General features: G+C 37.5%; 1 protein-coding gene and 1 pseudogene across 1 annotated transcript; both read left to right on the top strand.

The window, feature by feature from the left end:
- Positions 1-335: 335 nt before the first annotated feature.
- On the top strand, positions 336-4,547 carry LOC145605184 (protein AGENET DOMAIN (AGD)-CONTAINING P1-like). The gene is made up of 4 exons (XM_081661222.1): positions 336-882; positions 1,450-1,769; positions 2,922-3,095; positions 4,153-4,547. The coding sequence occupies exons 1-3, from the start codon at positions 413-415 to the stop codon at positions 2,927-2,929; spliced, it is 798 nt and encodes a 265-aa protein (XP_081517348.1). The 5' UTR covers positions 336-412; the 3' UTR covers positions 2,930-3,095; positions 4,153-4,547.
- Positions 4,548-4,707: 160 nt separating this feature from the next.
- LOC145605175 (pentatricopeptide repeat-containing protein At5g48910 pseudogene) lies at positions 4,708-7,200 on the top strand (annotated as a pseudogene).
- The last annotated feature ends 11,240 nt before the right edge of the window (positions 7,201-18,440 follow it).

Raw genomic sequence — 18,440 nt, 5'->3', positions numbered from 1 at the left:
AACAAAAGTCATTTTGATAATATATAGGCTATAAGAGGTTAATTTTTTTAATAAAATATTTTATATACCAGTTAATATGAATAATAAAAGTCACTATGTTAAAATTAGAGTCATAACGTTATACTTTAAGTTCACAATAATATTATACGTTATACTAGTTTTAATAAAGGTTACTATGTTAAAAATAGGGTTATTATGTAAAAATTAAAGGTTACTCTTTTCAATATAATGTCAGTTGCGTGTGTATAAACCTCGGATCCACAATAACATTATTGTGGACCAGGTCCACGCAAGTCTTTTTGCTAACAAAGGAGTATCCTTCCTTTGAATCCTTTCTCTTTCTTTGTTCCTTTCTAACATCACTTGAATCGTCACTCCTATTTTCTCTCTCCTAACTCTGAAGCATTCATCAATGGCGGAACCTGAATCCGAATACGAAGAAATCTTCAAGAAAGGCACCATAGTTGAAGTCAGTTCTGAAGACGAAGGTCTCCGAGGTTCCTGGTACACTGCTACTGTTCTCCGCACAATTTCTCGCAAATCCTGCAAAATCTTCGTTGAGTACCACAATCTCATGGAAGACGACGCTGGTTCCAAGCATCTCTGTGAGTTCGTTGACGCCATTCTTGTTCGCCCTATTCCTCCTCGTGAACCTCACCGCATTTACTCTCTCATGGATGATGTTGACGCCTTCCATAACGATGGTTGGTGGGAGGGCGTTGTTACTCGAATTCTAGAATCTTCTAATTGTTACTCTGTTTTCTTCCGATGTTCTCGTGAGCAGATCGATTTCTGCTCCTCCGATCTTCGCCTGCATCGTGAGTGGGTCCGGGGTAATTTGTGGGTCCCGCCATTGGAGCATCATGCATCTCCTTCTTCTGGGTTTGCTGCTTTCTCTCTCCTCCCTATTCAATCCTTCAGTACTTGTATTTAATTTCTGGGCTGTTTAATGTACTAAGATAGTAAGATTGATTAATGGGTTTTAAATTTTGGGATTTTTTTTATGTGCTAGCTGTCAATTTTATGATTTCCGAGTTGTAAAATTAATGAGTGCTATTTTTTTGGATATGTGTTTCTTTTGAATATTTAGCGAGTTATTGTACTAGTACAATAATTTCGAAAATCAAGTTAAATTCCATAAATTTAGTCTTGTGGGTGAAGAAAAATTCGATTGGTAAGGAAGCTCATGATTTTTGATGAACTATAATTATGGGGATTTATATTTATGTTATGTATTATTATTTATTAGTGTAGAAGGAAATTAATTTTAGAATAGTTATACTTATAATGATCCCATAAGTTGATTGTGTGAGAGAATTAAATATTGGTTAGTTTTATTCTTGTGTTATCATATTCATCATGTTAAACTGTGGTTGGCGTATGATATGGGTACAAATAAGGGGAAAATGAAGAGAACAAAATAATGATTATTTATATGCTAATTGGCAGCCAGAGGAAAAGGAGTGGAGAAGATGGAAGAAATGGTAGTCATACCTCCTGTGATAAGGGTAGGGTTACAAGTAATGGAGTTGAAAGAGATGTAAGAAGGAGAAGTGCCAATACTCCGACTAAACAAGATGGGTTTGTGTCGAATGGAAGATACACAGAAGAAAGGAGGAGAAGCAATCGTTCCATTAATAATGACATTGTAGCAAAGGAAAGAAAGGATGTAAAGCTGAGGATAAGTAGCAATGGTGCGTGCAAGAAACATGAATTGGTGATAAATGGAAAATTAAAAGATCCACAAAGGAGAGCTAGCAAAAATTCAGGTATAATTGTCTGCTGTCTGAAATTCATTATGGTGTTTTATGGTTGCATCACTTAATCTTGTGCCTGTGCTTGAATTTATTATTGTCTTCTGGAATAAAAGACTCATTTTTTCATGGGCCATATCTTAAGAAAATGACAAGAATATTTCAAGGAGTGTCAATGAGAATTATTAATGTGAAATGAGAAGATCATCGACTTTTTTAGGACATGTTTTGTACGTATGAGATAAAATGTGGCATCTTCGTAGATCATTCTCAACATGTATTAATAATTTTTAAAAAGACCCTATAAATTTTTAGTAATACATAATCATAGATATTTGGTACTAGTATTTGGAAATAATAAGATTTGGTCTGCTGTAATAAAACTAACTAGTATCTAAAATAAGGCGAAGAGAACAAAATCACTTCATATCCTTTAGTATTTACTTTTCTTAATAGTTTTATAGTTTGCCTCTTCTTGTTTTCTATTCCTGTCCTTTTCAATTTTAAAAAAGTGGGTGCTTCTTAGATGATTATGATTTATGGTTGCTTCCCTGCTATTGATGGCTGTAATGCTTGTATATCGCAATCGCACAGTAAGATCTGATGCAAAAGTGAGCTTTAGTTTCCGTATTAGGGTTAGACAAGCAATGTGGGGCAATTAATTTTCTCTCATTTTCACACTCCACTTGTGAGGCATGCATTGGTAAAATACTATCACAAATGAAGTGTGATAATGAGATGAGGATGTGTTAAATCTACCAGCAATGTGTTGAGAAATCTTGTACTGCATTGTGCTAGAGCAGTTGATGGGATGGGGTTTGCATGGAAGTCCTTATGAGATGCTAAATTCTGTTTTTCAAAGAATTGTCGTATGAGCACCTGAGTTACCTCAATGTGCAGCGTCAATTTATTACCTTCCTTTTCTTTGCCTGAGGTCATGATCAGCCTACTAAATATGCTGGTCATGACCAACTTCAATTGAAGATCCTGAGTATATGCTGAGGTCATGACCACCCAACTAAATATACCAAGAAATAGAGATAGAAGTTAGTAAGATAGTTCTTATGACTATGTAAAGGGCTCGAGTAATGATTCCTGCTGTACATTTGTATAATAGTAATATTTATTCATGCATTTTGTTCCTAAGTCATTTTTTATCCAAAACAGGTCGCTAACTATTAAAATGATGAAAGATTCCCTCAAAAGAAAGAAAGTTTGATGAAGAATGATCGCCACTCTAGCATTTCACATTTTCCTTATTTCAAGAGCTTTCTATATGATTCTATGGTTTGTGGCCTCAACAACATTTTTTTGGAGCTTTTGGTGGTATGCACCATATAGGTAAACTACCTTTACAGTTTATCCTATTCAACAAGCTTAAAGCTCCTTAGTTCATATTGTCCGCTGTCTTATTTTTCTCGGTGATAAGTCAAAATGTACCATGTTCTAGTTCACTTTTGACTCAATCCTTTTTGTTGTATGATACTGTGATGCTGTTTATCTTTGGGCCAACTCTTAGGGTGTGCTATCTGCGTGATTCTGCAGGCCCCCCTGGGAATTAGGGACCTCATAATTTCTAGATTTTATATTTCTATATCCAAAAAAAAAAAAAAAAAAAAAAAAATTCCCCTGCCCCCTCACCACAAATGCTTTTCTGTCTTTAGAGGAGCTAAATATTTAATGGACCGGTGGTACTGTGAAACTTGTACTTTGTAGGGTATAAAAAAACTTGTCACTTTTTTGGTTTGTTATTATATTGATGTGGCATTTTGTTTATTTGTTAATTACACACTCAGTTTTAAGGACCTTATTTTTATTAATAGGTGGTACAAGGCCTCCATTATATTAGGAGGGACACGTTTATTGAGGACTGATATCAAAGAAGTGTCATAGAGTCATATACTTAAACATGTCGTTTCTTTCTAATATTATCACTATTGGAAGTCAGTGCAGACTTCTTGGAAAGTTCTCTTGAGTTCATTCTCTAGTGTTACGCAAAAATTATAAACTTTGGTTTTCCGGTCATGATATACTATGTTTCCAATGTGCCATCTTCTAAATTGAAGACAATGTGCTTACTAATCCCGTGCCTATAAATGCAAGGATCAGCCCTACCACTGCAGAATGGTTGCTCATTTCCTATTGTTAGGTTCTAGATTGGGCATATGAATGATATTAGTTGTGCCTCACTCTTTAGGATTTGTCTTTGTGCATCACTTTAATCTTGAATAGAATTGAATAAATAGGCTTCCTTTTGGCAAGAAATGATCTATTTGTCGTGGAGAACCCTTGTGAAGAGAAAGCTTTGGTTGTTTTCATTCCTTGTGTTGGAGAATATTTTTTGAAGAGGATTTTTTCATATTTGTCTAATGAAGGTTAGTTAAAGTTGTTTTAACAGAGAAAAAACAGGCTAGATATTGGTGATGAAGAATGCAATTCAGTATTATAGGATGCTGCCAGCTACCAAGGTCTTGGTCGCAAGTGATTTTTGAGGCCCTAATGCCTGTGACCAGTAGGGCTCTTGAAGCGGCATTTGCATCTCATCGCCAACGATATGTATACTTGTAGGAAATTTAAGGTCTATCTCTGTCATTAATATGTCAAGAGCTTGTAAACCTGTGAAATTAGATTTATACATGTCTAAGTAACTTATAGCTGATCATGACATGTATCAAGTTTTTTTTGTTTTTTTTTTAACAATATTTTTCTGGCAAAAAGTCAGATCTCTCGGAAATGTTATAACCATTTTGTTTGTTAATGCAATATCATACTTCGCATTAGCAAAGGCTTCAAAATTGATGCCTAGTTAATTCTTTTATGCTATTTTGATGATGGCTGGTCTGTGATTATAGAGGTTGGGGTTTAGCCGATATAGGCATGGCAAGGCACATAAGTAGCCTGATGCAGAGAAGCTTTGGACTTCCCTAAGCCTTTATCTGATAATGGCTTTAGTTCAGTGAGATGACCACGAGATTGAACCTTAAAAGGCTTATGTAGTCGCAAATCTTACCTCACAAGTCACACCTTTCCTAACCTCCTTACTTCGAAACAATCCGTCACTCGTACAACTCTTTTAAGCATCGGTGCCCTGCTGCCTCCACAGGGGCTGTGAACTGCTCGACTTTTCGAAAATGCAAGTGTGCATGATATAAAATCCAATTATATCCCAATTTGAAGAAATATGGGTAGAAGGATACTGAAACAGGATTTAACCATACAATAAACCATCTTATCCAGATTACTACAGGTTTACTGTGAACCACCAATGAATTTGAGCTATTACAGTATGAACACAAACACCTTCAAACCACCTCCTACACATCTCACTCTCTCTCCTCCCCCAAATTTCCCAGAAATCTCAAACTGCAAAACCATCAGACACTTCAAACAAATCCATGCCAAACTTATCAAAACTTCCCAAATTCATGACCCTCTTATTTCTGCTGAACTCCTTAGGTGTTCCGCTTTCGCGCTTAAAAATCTCGACTATGCTCGTCTTCTCTTCTACCGTATGAACCAACCCAACCCCTTTTCATACAACACCATTATTAGAGCTATTGCTGATTTACAAGATGACCCAATTGAAGCTTTGTCTACATTTACCCTTATGTTGCTTGATGATTCTCTCTCTCCTAACAAGTTCACTTTCCCTTCTGTGCTTAAAGCCTGTGGCAAACTCAGAAATTTGATTGCAGGTAAACAAGTTCATGCCCAGTTGATAAAATTGGGTTTTGAAGATGATGAATTTGTTGTTAGCAATCTTTTGAGGATGTATGTCATGTGTGGTATTATGGATGATGCTCAATCATTGTTTTTTAATAGAATTTTGATTGATGATTATAGTGTTAATAGTAATATGTTTTTGGGTAATAATGGTGTTAGTAAGAGGAGGCAAGAAGGTGATGTGGTTTTGTGGAATGTGATGGTTGATGGGTTTATTAAACTTGGGGATATGGGAGCTGCGCGCCAACTGTTTGATAAAATGCCTCGGCGAAGTGTGGTTTCGTGGAATGGGATGATTGCTGGCTATGCTCAACGCGGTTGGTTTAGGGATGCTATTGGGGTTTTTAGAGAGATGCAGATGGTGGATGAGAATTTTAAACCGAATTATGTAACATTGGTTAGTATCCTTCCGGCGATTTCCCATCTGGGTGCCCTTGAGTTAGGCAAGTGGATTCATTTGTATGCCGAGAGAAGTGGGTTTGAGATTGGTGATGTGCTTGGCTCTGCACTGATTGATATGTATTCTAAGTGTGGTAGTGTTGACAAGGCACTTCAGGTCTTTGAAAGCCTTCCGAAAAGGAGTACCATAACTTGGAATGCTGTTATCAATGGACTTGCTATTCATGGTCGTGCAACCGAGTCTATTCATTATTTCTCAATGATGCTAGATATGGGGATCAAACCTAGTGATGTTACCTACATTGGTGTTTTGACTGCATGTAGCCATGGGGGAAAGGTGAATGAAGGGAAGATGTTCTTTGATCATATGATAAGAGTAGCCGGGTTCAAGCCTAGGATTGAACACTATGGTTGCATGGTTGATCTCCTAGGTCGTAATGGACTCTTAAAAGAAGCTGAGAATTTTATATGTGACATGCCCATGAAACCCGATGCTGTCATTTGGAAGGCCTTGTTGGGTGCGTGTAAGATGCATGGGGACATTGAAATGGGAAGACGAGTAGCCAAGCATCTGATGGAAATTGCTCCTGATGATAGTGGATCATACGTTGCTCTATCAAATATGTATGCATCTTTAGGGGACTGGGATGGTGTTGCTCGGGTTAGGTTGTTAATGAAAGATAGAGATGTAAGAAAAGATCCTGGATGCAGCTGGATTGAGCTTGATGGAGTGATCCATGAGTTTCTCGTAGAAGATGAATCACATCCATGTGCCAAGGAGATCCATTTGATGTTGAAGGAGATTTCTAACAAATTACAGTCCATAGGTTATCAGCCAAATACCACACAAGTTTTCCTTAATGTGGATGAAGAAGCAAAACAAACTGCCTTGTACCATCACAGTGAAAAGATTGCTGTAGCGTATGGGTTAATCAGCACCAGTCCTCAAACACCACTTCGGGTGGTTAAGAATCTTCGAATATGTGAAGATTGTCATTCATCGATTAAACTGATATCAAAATTGTACAGCCGGAAGATTGTCGTCAGAGATAGGAAGCGCTTCCATCATTTTGAGGATGGATTGTGTTCTTGTAACGACTGTTGGTGAATTCTCCGTGAAATAAATGATTACATTTTTGTTATTGAAAGATTTGTAGGAAGTAGTTCGAGGTCAATGAGTTACAGAAAGAGCTTGCTGTAATTAAGTAATCTATAGTATAGAGAAGTTTAGTGAGGTATTTTGTTTGACCTCAGCCTCAATAGGTACTCTAGTAATACCTAAGCCTCAATACCCAGGTAATTTAACTATTGGTGATGTATTTAGGGATGTAATACCCTCAATAAGACTTACGGAAATTGTGTGTTGGAAGTTCTTGATATAAAAACAAGAGTGTTGGGGAAAAACAAAGTCCCACATTGATTGGGGAGTGAGGTGTTTCTTTGTTTTTATATTGTAGTGCTTTATTACTACTTAGTTGAGTGAGTTGGAGGTGTGTGTTACTCCACACATGCACGCGCGCTGAGCCGAGTCGGGTCGGGCCTCAGGTCTTGGGGAATGCGCGGGCGTGGGTCCTTGTTATCTTTTTGGAGAAATTCAGTCATTAATTCCTTGATTGTAGCTGACTGATTAATTCCTTGTTTCTTGCCTCGGTTGTTGACTGACCAAATTAATCTGGTCATTTTCTTGGCCAGATTCTTCCCACCTTTTATGCTTCCCGTTTTTCCTCTTCAACCTATAAATACTCGGTGGTTTTCTCAGTCTAAACACACAACACAATCAGTCTTCTCTCTTCTCTAAAATTATCTAAACACGAGTTTCTTCTGTTCTGTTTTTTGGGCAAGTATACTGAGTTCCAGTCGGGTTTGTGAGTGCACATAAACTCCGGCGCCGTGCTTATCCTGGAGGGCGACCGCATCTGTCTACTGCACCGGCAGGTAGCGCAGAATCGTCTTTTTGGTCAGTGGTTCTCCACGACGCGGCTATTGTCAGTTCGGTTCACGCATCAAGAGATAAGTTAATTTTGTTTTATTGCTTATTAGTATAACATTGTGCACGATCATACATCGCATAATGAATTTTTTTTAGTGAGTGTACTAGGTTAGTTCCACGATTGTTATTTGTGGTTCGCAGTCTGAATTTTCATACTAGGTCAGATCCACGGCCGTGAATCATAGTCTAAATTTTCATTGAGTAGACTCAATTAATTGCATTGTTGCACGACCGTGGAAACTTGTGGTTAAGCGAACTTATTCAAGTACATTTTAGGGCATATACTCCCTCAATCCTTTTATTTTTGCCCTATTGCCATTTTTTAGGTCAAACTTTAAATACTTTGATTATAAATTACTGTTAGTCTACAAAAGATAATGTAGTCATGAGTGTCTTGTTAGATTCGTCTCATATCCTCTAAAATTTCTCAAAAAGCGTGGATATAAGACATCAATTTTGGAATTTTTTTGACTTTTTTTTTTCGTTCGAAAATAAAATTTGCCGAACTATTTACCATAGTCCCTAATATCCTCCGGGATTCCAATTGGGTGGATGGAACCATCCAAATTAACGACCAATTTACCAGTATACAACTTGTAACGATTTCATTAACTCAAGCTTACTACGAACATTTATGACAACATATAATGATTATATATGTTTCCAAACGACATTATATGACCCCGAGATTTATTCCTTAAATGTTCGAGGCTTTTCGACACCGGGCATCGAAATCTCCAAAATTTCTCAAAAAATGTGGGATATTAGTCTTCAATTTTGGAAATTTTCGACTTTTTTTCGCCCTGAAATAAAAATTGCCGAAATGTTTACCATGGTCACTAATACCCTCCGGGTGTCCAATTGGTTAGGTGGAATTATCCAATTAGCTTTAAAACGGCCAATTTACCGGTTTACAACTTGCACCGATTTCATTAAATCAAGCCTACCACGAACATTATGAAAACATATAATGATCATATATGGTTCCAAACGTCATTATATGACCCCGAGATGTATTTCTTAAAATTTCAAGGCTTTTCGACACCGTTCCCCGAAACTTCCAAAATTTCTCAAAAAGCGTGGATATAAGTCTTCAAATTTGGAATTTTTTGACTTTCAATTTATTCGCCCGGAAATAATAATTGCCGAAATTTTTACCATGGTCCCTAATATTCTCCGGGAGTCCAATTGGGTGGGTGGAACCATCAAATTTTCCTTTAAACTGCCAATTTACCGGTTTACAACTTGCACAGATTTCATTAACTCAAGCATACTACGAACATTTATGACAACATATAATGATTATATATGGATCCAAACGGAATTATATGACCCCGAGATATATCCCCTAAAATATCAAGATTTTACTACACTGGTCCCCGAAACCTCCAAATTTTTTCAAAAAACGTGGATATTAGCCTTCAATTTTGGAATTTTTGCCTTATTTCGCCCGAAATTAAAAATTGTCGAAATGTTTACCATTGTCCCTAATACATTCTAGGAGTCCAATTAGGTGTGTGGAACCATCCAATTTGCTGTTAAAAGGCCAATTTACCGGTTTACAACTTGCACCGATTTCATTAATTCAAGCCTGTCATGAACATTTATGATAAAATATAATGATCATATATGGTTCTTAACGTCATTATATGACCCCGAAATGTATTCCTTAAAATTTCAAGGCTTTTCGACACCGATCCCCGAAACTTCCAAAATGTCTCAAAAAGCGTGGATATAAGTCTTCAATTTTGGAATTTTTTTAACTTTTTTTTTCGCCCGAAAATAATAATTGCCAACCATGGTCCCTAATACCCTCCGGGAGTCCAATTGGGTGGGTTGAATTATTCAATTTTCCTTTAAACGACCAATTTACTAGTTTACAACTTGCACTGATTTCATTAAATCAAGCCTACCGCGCGAACATTTATGAAAACATATAATGATCATAAATGGCTCTTAACGACATTATATGACCCCGAAATGTATCCCCTATAATTTCAAGAATTTTCAACACTGGTCCCCGAATCCTTCAAAATTTCTCAAAGAGCCTTCAATTTTGTAATTTTTGACTTTTTTTTCGCCCGTAAATAAAAATTGCTGAAATGTTTACCATGATCCCTAATACCGATTGGGAGTCCCATTGGGTGGGTCGAACCATCCAATTTTCCTTTAATCGACCAATTTACCGATTAACAACTGGCACAGATTTTATTAACTCAAGCATACTACAAACATTTATGACAACATATAATGATCATATATGGTTCGAAATGAAATTATATGACCTCGAGATGTATCCCCTAAAATATCGAGACTTTATTACACTTATACCCGAAACCTCCAAAATTTTTCAAAAAACATGGATATTAGCCTACAATTTAGGAATTTTTTGCCTTTTTTCGCCCGAAAATAAAAATTGTCGAAATGTTTACCATTGTTCCTAATACATTCCGAGAGTCCAATTGGGTGTGTGGAATCCAATTTGCTGTTAAACGACCAATTTATAGATTTACAACTTGCACCGATTTCATTAATTCAAGCCTACCACAAACATTTATGATAAAATATAATGATCATATATGGTTCTTAACGTCATTATATGACCCCGAGATGTATTCCTTAAAATTGCAAGGCTTTTCAACTCCGTTCCCCGAAACTTCCAAAATTTCTCAAAAAGCGTGGATATAAGTCTTCAATTTTGGAATTTTTGGACTTCCCCCCCCCCCCCCCCCCCCGAAAATAATAATTGCTGAAACTTTTACCATGTTCCCTAATACCCTCCGGGAGTCCAATTGGGTTGGTAGAAATATCCAATTTGCCTTTAAACGACCAATTTACCAATTTACAACTTGCACCGATTTCATTGAATCAAGCCTACCGCGAACATTTATGAAAACATAAAATGATCATAAATGGCTCTTAACGGCATTATATGACCCCGAAATGTATCCCACAGAATTTCAAGACTTTTCGACACCGGTCCTTGAATCCTTCAAAATTTCTCAAAAAGCGTGGATATTAGCCTTCAATTTTGTAATTTTTGATTTTTTTTTTGCCCGTAAATAAAAATTGCTGAAATGTTTCCCATGACCCCTAATACAGTCCGGGAGTCCCATTGGATGGGTTGAACCATCCAATTTGCTTTTACAACTCGGCAATTTTTATTTCCAGGCAAAAAAAGGTCAAAATATTCCAAAATTAAAGGCTATTATCCACGCTTTTTGAGGAATTTTTGAGGTTACGGGGCCCGGTGGCGAAAAGTATTAAGACCCTAAGCGATACATCTTAGGATCATATAATGCCGTTTAGAACCATATATGACTATTATATAATGTCATAAATGTCCGTGATAGGCTTGAGTTCACAAAATCGGTGAAAGTTGCGAATTGGTAAATTGATCGATTTAAGGCAAATTGGATGGTTCCACCCACTCAATTGGACTCCCGGAGAATATTAGAAATCATGGTAAACATCTCGGCAATTTTTATTTTTGGGCGAAAAAAGGTCAAAATAAAAATTCCAAAATTGAAGGCTATTATCCACAATTTTTGAGGAATTTTTAAGGTTACGGGGCCCGAAAAGTGTTGAGATAGTAGGGGATACATATTAGGGTCATATAATGTCGTTTGGAACCATATATGACCATTAAATGATGTCATAAATGTCTGTGGTAGGCTTGAGTTCACAAAATCGGTGCAAGTTGCGAATTGGTAAATTGATCGTTTTAAGGCAAATTGGATGGTTCCACCCACTTAATTGGACTCCCGGATGGTATTAGGGACAAGGGTAAACATCTCGGCAATTTTTATTTCCAGGCAAAAGGTCAAAAAATTCCAAAATTGAAGACTATTATCCACGTTTTTTGAGGAATTTTTGAGTTTACGGGGCCTGGTGACGAAAAGTGTAGAGACTCTAGGGAATAAATCATAGGGTCATATAATATCGTCTGGAATCATATATGACCATTAAATGATGAAATAAATGTCCATGGTAGGCTTGAGTTCACAAAATCGGTGCAAGTTGCGAATTGGTAAATTGACTGTTTTAAGGCAAATTGGATGGTTCCACACTTCCACCAACCTAATTTGACTTTCGGAGGGTATTAGGGACAATGTTAAACATCTCAGCAATTTTTGATTCCGGGCGAAAAAAGTCAAAAAATTCCGAAATTGAAGGCTATTATCCACGTTTTTTGTGGAATTTTTGATGTTACGGGCCTAGTGGCAAAAAGTTTTGAGACACTATGGGATACATCATTGGGTCATGTAATTCCGTTTGGAACCATATATGACCATTAATTATTGTCATAAATGTCCGTGGTAGGCTTGGGTTCACAAAATCGGTGCAAGTTGCGAATTGGTAAATTGGTCGTTTTAAGGCAAATTGGATGGTTCCACTCACCCAATTGGACTCCTGGAGGGTATTAGGGACCATGTTAAACATCTCGACAATTTTTATTTCCGAGCAAAAAAAGGTCAAAAAAATTCCAAAATTGAAGGCTATTATCCACGCTTTTTGAGGAATTTTTGAGGATAAGGGGCCCGGTGGCGAAAAGTGTTAAGACCCTAGGGGATACATCTTAGGGTCATATAATGCCGTTTGGAACCATATATGATCATTAATTGATGTCATAAATGTCCGTGGTAGGCTTGGGTTCACAAAATTGGTGCAAGTTGCGAATTGGTAAATTGGTCGTTTTAAGGCAAATTGGATGGTTCCACTCACCCAATTGGACTCCCGGAAGGTATTAGGAACCATTTTAAACATCTCGCCAATTTTTATTTCCGGGCAAAAAAAGGCCAAATAAATTCAAAATTGAAGGCTATTATCCACGCTTTTTGAGGAATTTTTGAGGTTGTGGGCCCGGTGGCGAAAAGTATTAAGACCCTAGGCGATACATCTTAGAATCATATAATGCCGTTTAGAACCATATATGACCATTATATAATGTCATAAATGTCCATGGTAGGCTTGAGTTCACAAAATCGGTGCAAGTTGCGAATTGATAAATTGATAGTTTTAAGGCAAATTGGATGGTTCCACCAACTCAATTGGGCTCTGGGAGAATATTAGAGATCATGTAACCATCTCAGCAATTTTTATTTTGGGGCGAAAAAAGGTAAAAAAAATTCCACCCATGCTTTTTGAGTAATTTTTGAGGTTACGGGGCCCGGTGGCGAAAAGTGTTGAGACTCTAAGGGATACATCTTAGAGTCATATAATGCCGTTTGGAACCATATATGACTATGAAATGAAGTCATAAATGTTTGTAGTAGGCTTGAGTTCACAAAATCGGTGCAAGTTGCGGGGATTGGTAAATTGATCGTTTAAAGGCAAATTATATTGTTCCATCCACTTAATTGGACTCCCGGGGGGTATTAGGGACCATGGTAAACATCTCGGCAATTTATATCTCCAGGTGAAAAAAGTCTAAAAATTCCAAAATTAAAGGCTATTATCCACGCTTTTTGAGGAATTTTTGAGGTTACGGGGCCTAGTGGCGAAAAGTATTGAGACCCTTGGGGATACATCTTAGGGTCATATAATGTCGTTTGGAACCATATATGACCATTAAATGATGTCATAAATGTCTGTGGTAGGCTTGAGTTCACAAAATCGGTGCAAGTTGCGGACTGGTAAATTAATCGTTTTAAGGCAAATTGGATGGTTCCACCCACTTAATTGGACTGCCGGAGGGTATTAGAGAACATGGTTCCACGCTTTTTGAGGAATTTTTTAGGATACGGGGCCCGGTGGCGAAAATTATTGAGACCCTAAGGGATACATCTTAGTGTCATATAATGCCGTTTGGAACCATATATGACCATTATATGATGTCTTAAATGTCCGTGGTAGGCTTGAGTTCACAAAATCGGTGAGAGTTGCGAATTGGTAAATTGATCGTTTTAAGGCAAATTGGATGGTTCCACCCATTTAATTGGACTCCCGGAGGATATTTGGGACCATAGTAAACATCTAAGCAATTTTTATTTCCGGGCGAAAAAAGTCAAAAAATTCCAAAATTGAAGGATATTATCCACATTTTTTGAGGAATTTTTGAGGTTATTTGGGCTGGTGGCGAAAAGTGTTGAGAACTTAGGAGATTCATCTTATGGTCATGTAATGCCGTTTGGAACCATATATGACAATTAAATGATGTCATAAATGTCTGTGTTAGGCTTGAGTTCACAAAATCGATGCAAGTTGCGAATTGGTAAATTGACTGTTTTAAGGCAAATTGGATGGTTCCACCCACTTAATTGGACTTCCGGAAGGTATTAGGGACCATGTTAAACATATCAGCAATTTTTTATTTTGGGTGAAAAAAGGTCAAAAAATTCCAAAATTGAAGGCTATTATCCACGGTTTTTGTGGAATTTTTGACGTTATGGGCCCAATGGCGAAAAGTTTTGAGACCTTATGGGATACATCATTGGGACATATAATGCCGGTTGGAACCATATATGACTATGAAATGATGTCATAAATGTTTGTGGTAGGCTTGAGTTCACAAAATCGGTGCAAGTTGCGGGGATTGGTAAATTGATCGTTTAAAGGCAAATTATATGGTTCCATCCACTTAATTGGACTCCCGGAGGGTATTAGGGACCATGGTAAACATCTCGGCAATTTATATTTCCAGGCGAAAAAAAGTCAAAAATTCCAAAATTAAAGGCTATTCACGATTTTTTAGGAATTTTTGAGGGTACGGGGCTTGGTGGCGAAAAGTATTGAGACCCTAGGGGATACATATTATGGTCATATAATGCCGTTTGGAACCATATATGACCATTAAATGATGTCATAAATATCTGTGGTAGGCTTGAGTTCACAAGATCGGTGCAAGTTGGGGACTGGTAAATTGATCGTTTTAAGGCAAATTGGATGGTTCCACCCACTTAATTAGACTTCCGGAGGGTATTAGGGACCATGGTAAACAATACGCCAATTTTTATTTCCGGTCGAAGAAATGTAAAAAAATTCCAAAATTGAAGGCTAATATCCACGCTTTTTGAGGAATTTTAGAGGTTAAGGGCCTGGTGGTGAAAAGCGTTAAGACCCTAGGGGATACATCTTAGGGTCATATAATGCCGTTTGGAACCATATATGACCATTAAATAATGTCAGTGGTAGGCTTGAGTTCACAAAATCGGTGCAAGTTGCGGACTGGTAGATTGATCGTTTTAAGGCAAATAGGATGGTTCCACCCACTTAATTAGACTGCTGGAGGGTATTAGGGACCATGGTAAACAACTCAGCAATTTTAATTTCCGGTCGAAAAAAGGTAAAAAAATTCCAAAATTGAAAGCTAATATCCACGCTTTTTGAGGAATTTTAGAGGTTAAGGGGCCCGTTGGTGAAAAATGTTAAGACCCTAGGGGATACATCTTAGGGTTATATAATGCCGTTTGGAACCATATATGACCATTATATGATGTCTTAAATGTCCGTGGGTAGGCTTGAGTTCACAAAATCGGTGAGAGTTGCGAATTGGGAAATTGATCGTTTTAAGGCAAATTGGATGGTTCCGCCCACTCAATTGGACTCCCAGAGGATATTAGGGACCATAGTAAATATCTCGGCAATTTTTATTTCCAGGCTAAAAAAGGTTAAAAAATTCCAAAATTGAAGGCTATTATGCACACATTTTAAGGAATTTTTGGGGTTATTGGGGCTAGTGGCGAAAAGTGTTGAGACCTTAGGGGATTCATCTTAGGGTCATGTAATACCGTTTGGTACCATATTTGACCATTAAATGATGTCCTAAATGTCTGTGGTAGGCTTAAGTTCACAAAATCGATGAGAGTTGCGAATTGGTAAATTGATCGTTTTAAGGCAAATTGGATGGTTCCACCCAGTCAATTGGACTCCTGGAGGATATTAAGGACCATAGTAAACATCTCGGCAATTTTTATTTCCGGACGAAAAAAGGTCAAAAAATTCCAAAATTGAAGGCTATTATCCACACTTTTTGAGGAATTTTTGAGGTTATTGGGGCCGGTGGCGAAAAGTGTTGAGACCTTAGGGGATTCATCTTAGGGTCATGTAATGCCATTAGGAACCATATATGACTATTAAATGATGTCATAAATGTCTGTGGTAGGCTTGAGTTCACAAAATCGATGCAAGTTGTGAATCGGTAAATTGATCGTTTTAAGGCAAATTGGATGGTTCCACCCACCTAATTGGACTCTCGGACGGTATTAGGGACAATGGTGAACATCTCGGCAATTTTTTATTTTCGGGCAAAAAAAGGTCAAAAAATTCCTAAATTGGCCATTATCCATCTTTTTTTAGGAATTTTTGAGGTTACGGGGCCCGGTAATGAAAAGTGTTGAGACTCTAGGGAATACATCTTAGGGTCATATAATATCGTTTAGAACCATATATGACTTTTAAATGATGTCATAATTGTCCATAGTAGGCTTGAGTTCACAAAATCAGTGCAAGTTGCGAATTGGTAAATTGACTATTTTAAGGCAAATAGGATGGTTCCACCCACCTAATTGGACTTCCTGAGGGTATTAGGGACCATGTTAAACATCTCAGCAATTTTTGTTTCAGGGCGAAAAAAATTCAAAAAATTCCAAAATTGAAGGCTTTATCCACGTTTTTTTGTGGAATTTTTGACGTAACGGGCCCAGTGGCGAAAAGTTTTAGACCCTATGGGACACATCATTGGGTCATGTAATGCCGTTTGGAACCATATATGACCATTAATTGATGTCATAAATGTTCGTGGTAGGCTTGAGTTCACAAAATCGGTGCAAGTTGCGAATTGATAAATTGATCGTTTTAAGGAAAATTGGATGGTTCCACTCACCCAATTGGACTCCCGGAGGGTATTAGGGACCATGTTAAACATCTCAGCAATTTTTATTTCAGGAAAAAAAAAAGGTCAAAAAATTCCAAAATTAAAGGCTATTTTTGAGGATTTTTTGAGATTACGGGGCCCGGTGGCGAAAAGTGTTGAGACCTTAGGGTATACATTTTAGGGTCATATAATGTCGTTTGAAACCATATATTACCATTAAATAATGTCATAAGTTCACAAAATCGGTGCAAGTTGCGGACTGGTAAATTGATCGTTTTAAGGCATATTGGATGGTTCCACCCACTTAATTGAACTCGCGGAGGGTATTAGGGAACCTGGTAAACATCTCGGCAATTTTTATTTCCGGTCGAAAAAAAGTCAAAAAATTCCAATATTGAAGGCTATTATCCACCTTTTTTAAGGAATTTTTGAAGTTACGGGGCCCGGTGATGAAAAGTGTTGAGACTCTAGGGAATACATCTTAAGGTCATATAATGTCGTTTGGAACCATATATGACCATTGAATGATGTCATAAATGTCCACGGTAGGCTTGAGTTCACAAAATCGGTGCAAGTTGCGAATTGGTAAATTGACTGTTTTAAGGCAAATTGGATGGTTCCACCCACCTAATTGGACTTCCGGAGGGTATTAGAGACCATGTTAAACATCTCAGCAATTTTTTATTCCGGGCCAAAAAAGTCAAAAAATTCCAAAATTGAAGGCTATTATCCACGTTTTTTTTGGAATTTTGGACGTAACGGGACTAGTGGTGAAAAGTTTTAAGACCCTATGGGATACATCATTGGGTCATGTAATGCCGTTTGGAACCATATATGACCATTAATTGATGTCATAAATGTTCGTGGTAGGCTTGACTTCACAAAATCGGTGCAAGTGGCGAATCGATAAATTGATCGTTTTAAGGCAAACTGGATGGTTCCACTCACCTAATTGGACTCCCGGAGGGTATTAGGGACCATGTTAAACATCTCGGCAATTTTTATTTCCGGGAAAAAAATGGTCAGAAAATTCCAAAATTGAAGGCGATTGTCCACGCTTTTTGAGGAATTTTTGAGGTTACAGGGCCCGGTGGTGAAAAGTATTAAGACTCTAGAGATACATCTTAGAATCATATAATGCTGTTTAGAACCATATATGACCATTATATAATGTCATAAATGTCCGTGGTAGGCTTGAGTTCACAAAATCGGTGCAAGTTGGGAATTGGTAAATTGATAGTTTTAAGGAAAATTGGATGGTTCCACCCACTTAATTGGACTTCTGGAGGGTATTGGGGACCATAGTAAACATCTCGCCAATTTTTATTTCCGGTCGAAAAAAGGTAAAAAAATTTCAATATTGAAGGCTAATATCCACGCTTTTTGAGGAATTTTAGAGGTTAAGGGGCGCGGTGGTGAAAAGTATTAAAACCGTAGGGGATACATCTTAGGGTCATATAATGCTGTTTGGAACCATATATGACCATTATATGATGTCTTAAATGTCCGCGGGTAGGTTTGATTTCACAAAATCAGTGAGAGTTGCGAATTGGTAAATTGATCGTTTTAAGGCAAATTGGATGGTTCCGCCCACTCAATTAGACTCCCGGAGAATATTAGGGACCATAGTAAACATCTTGGCAATTTTTATTTTCAGGCGAAAAGAGGTCAAAAAATTCCAAAATTGAAGGCTATTATTATCCACGTTTTTTTGAGGATTTTTGAGGTTACGGGGCCCGGTGACGAAAAATGTTGAGAC

The sequence above is a fragment of the Chenopodium album genome, chromosome 2 (genome assembly GCF_948465745.1).
Source record: "Chenopodium album chromosome 2, dcCheAlbu1.1, whole genome shotgun sequence".
In the NCBI taxonomy this organism is placed as follows: domain Eukaryota; kingdom Viridiplantae; phylum Streptophyta; class Magnoliopsida; order Caryophyllales; family Amaranthaceae; genus Chenopodium; species Chenopodium album.
This window is presented reverse-complemented; position numbering and strand designations above follow the sequence as displayed.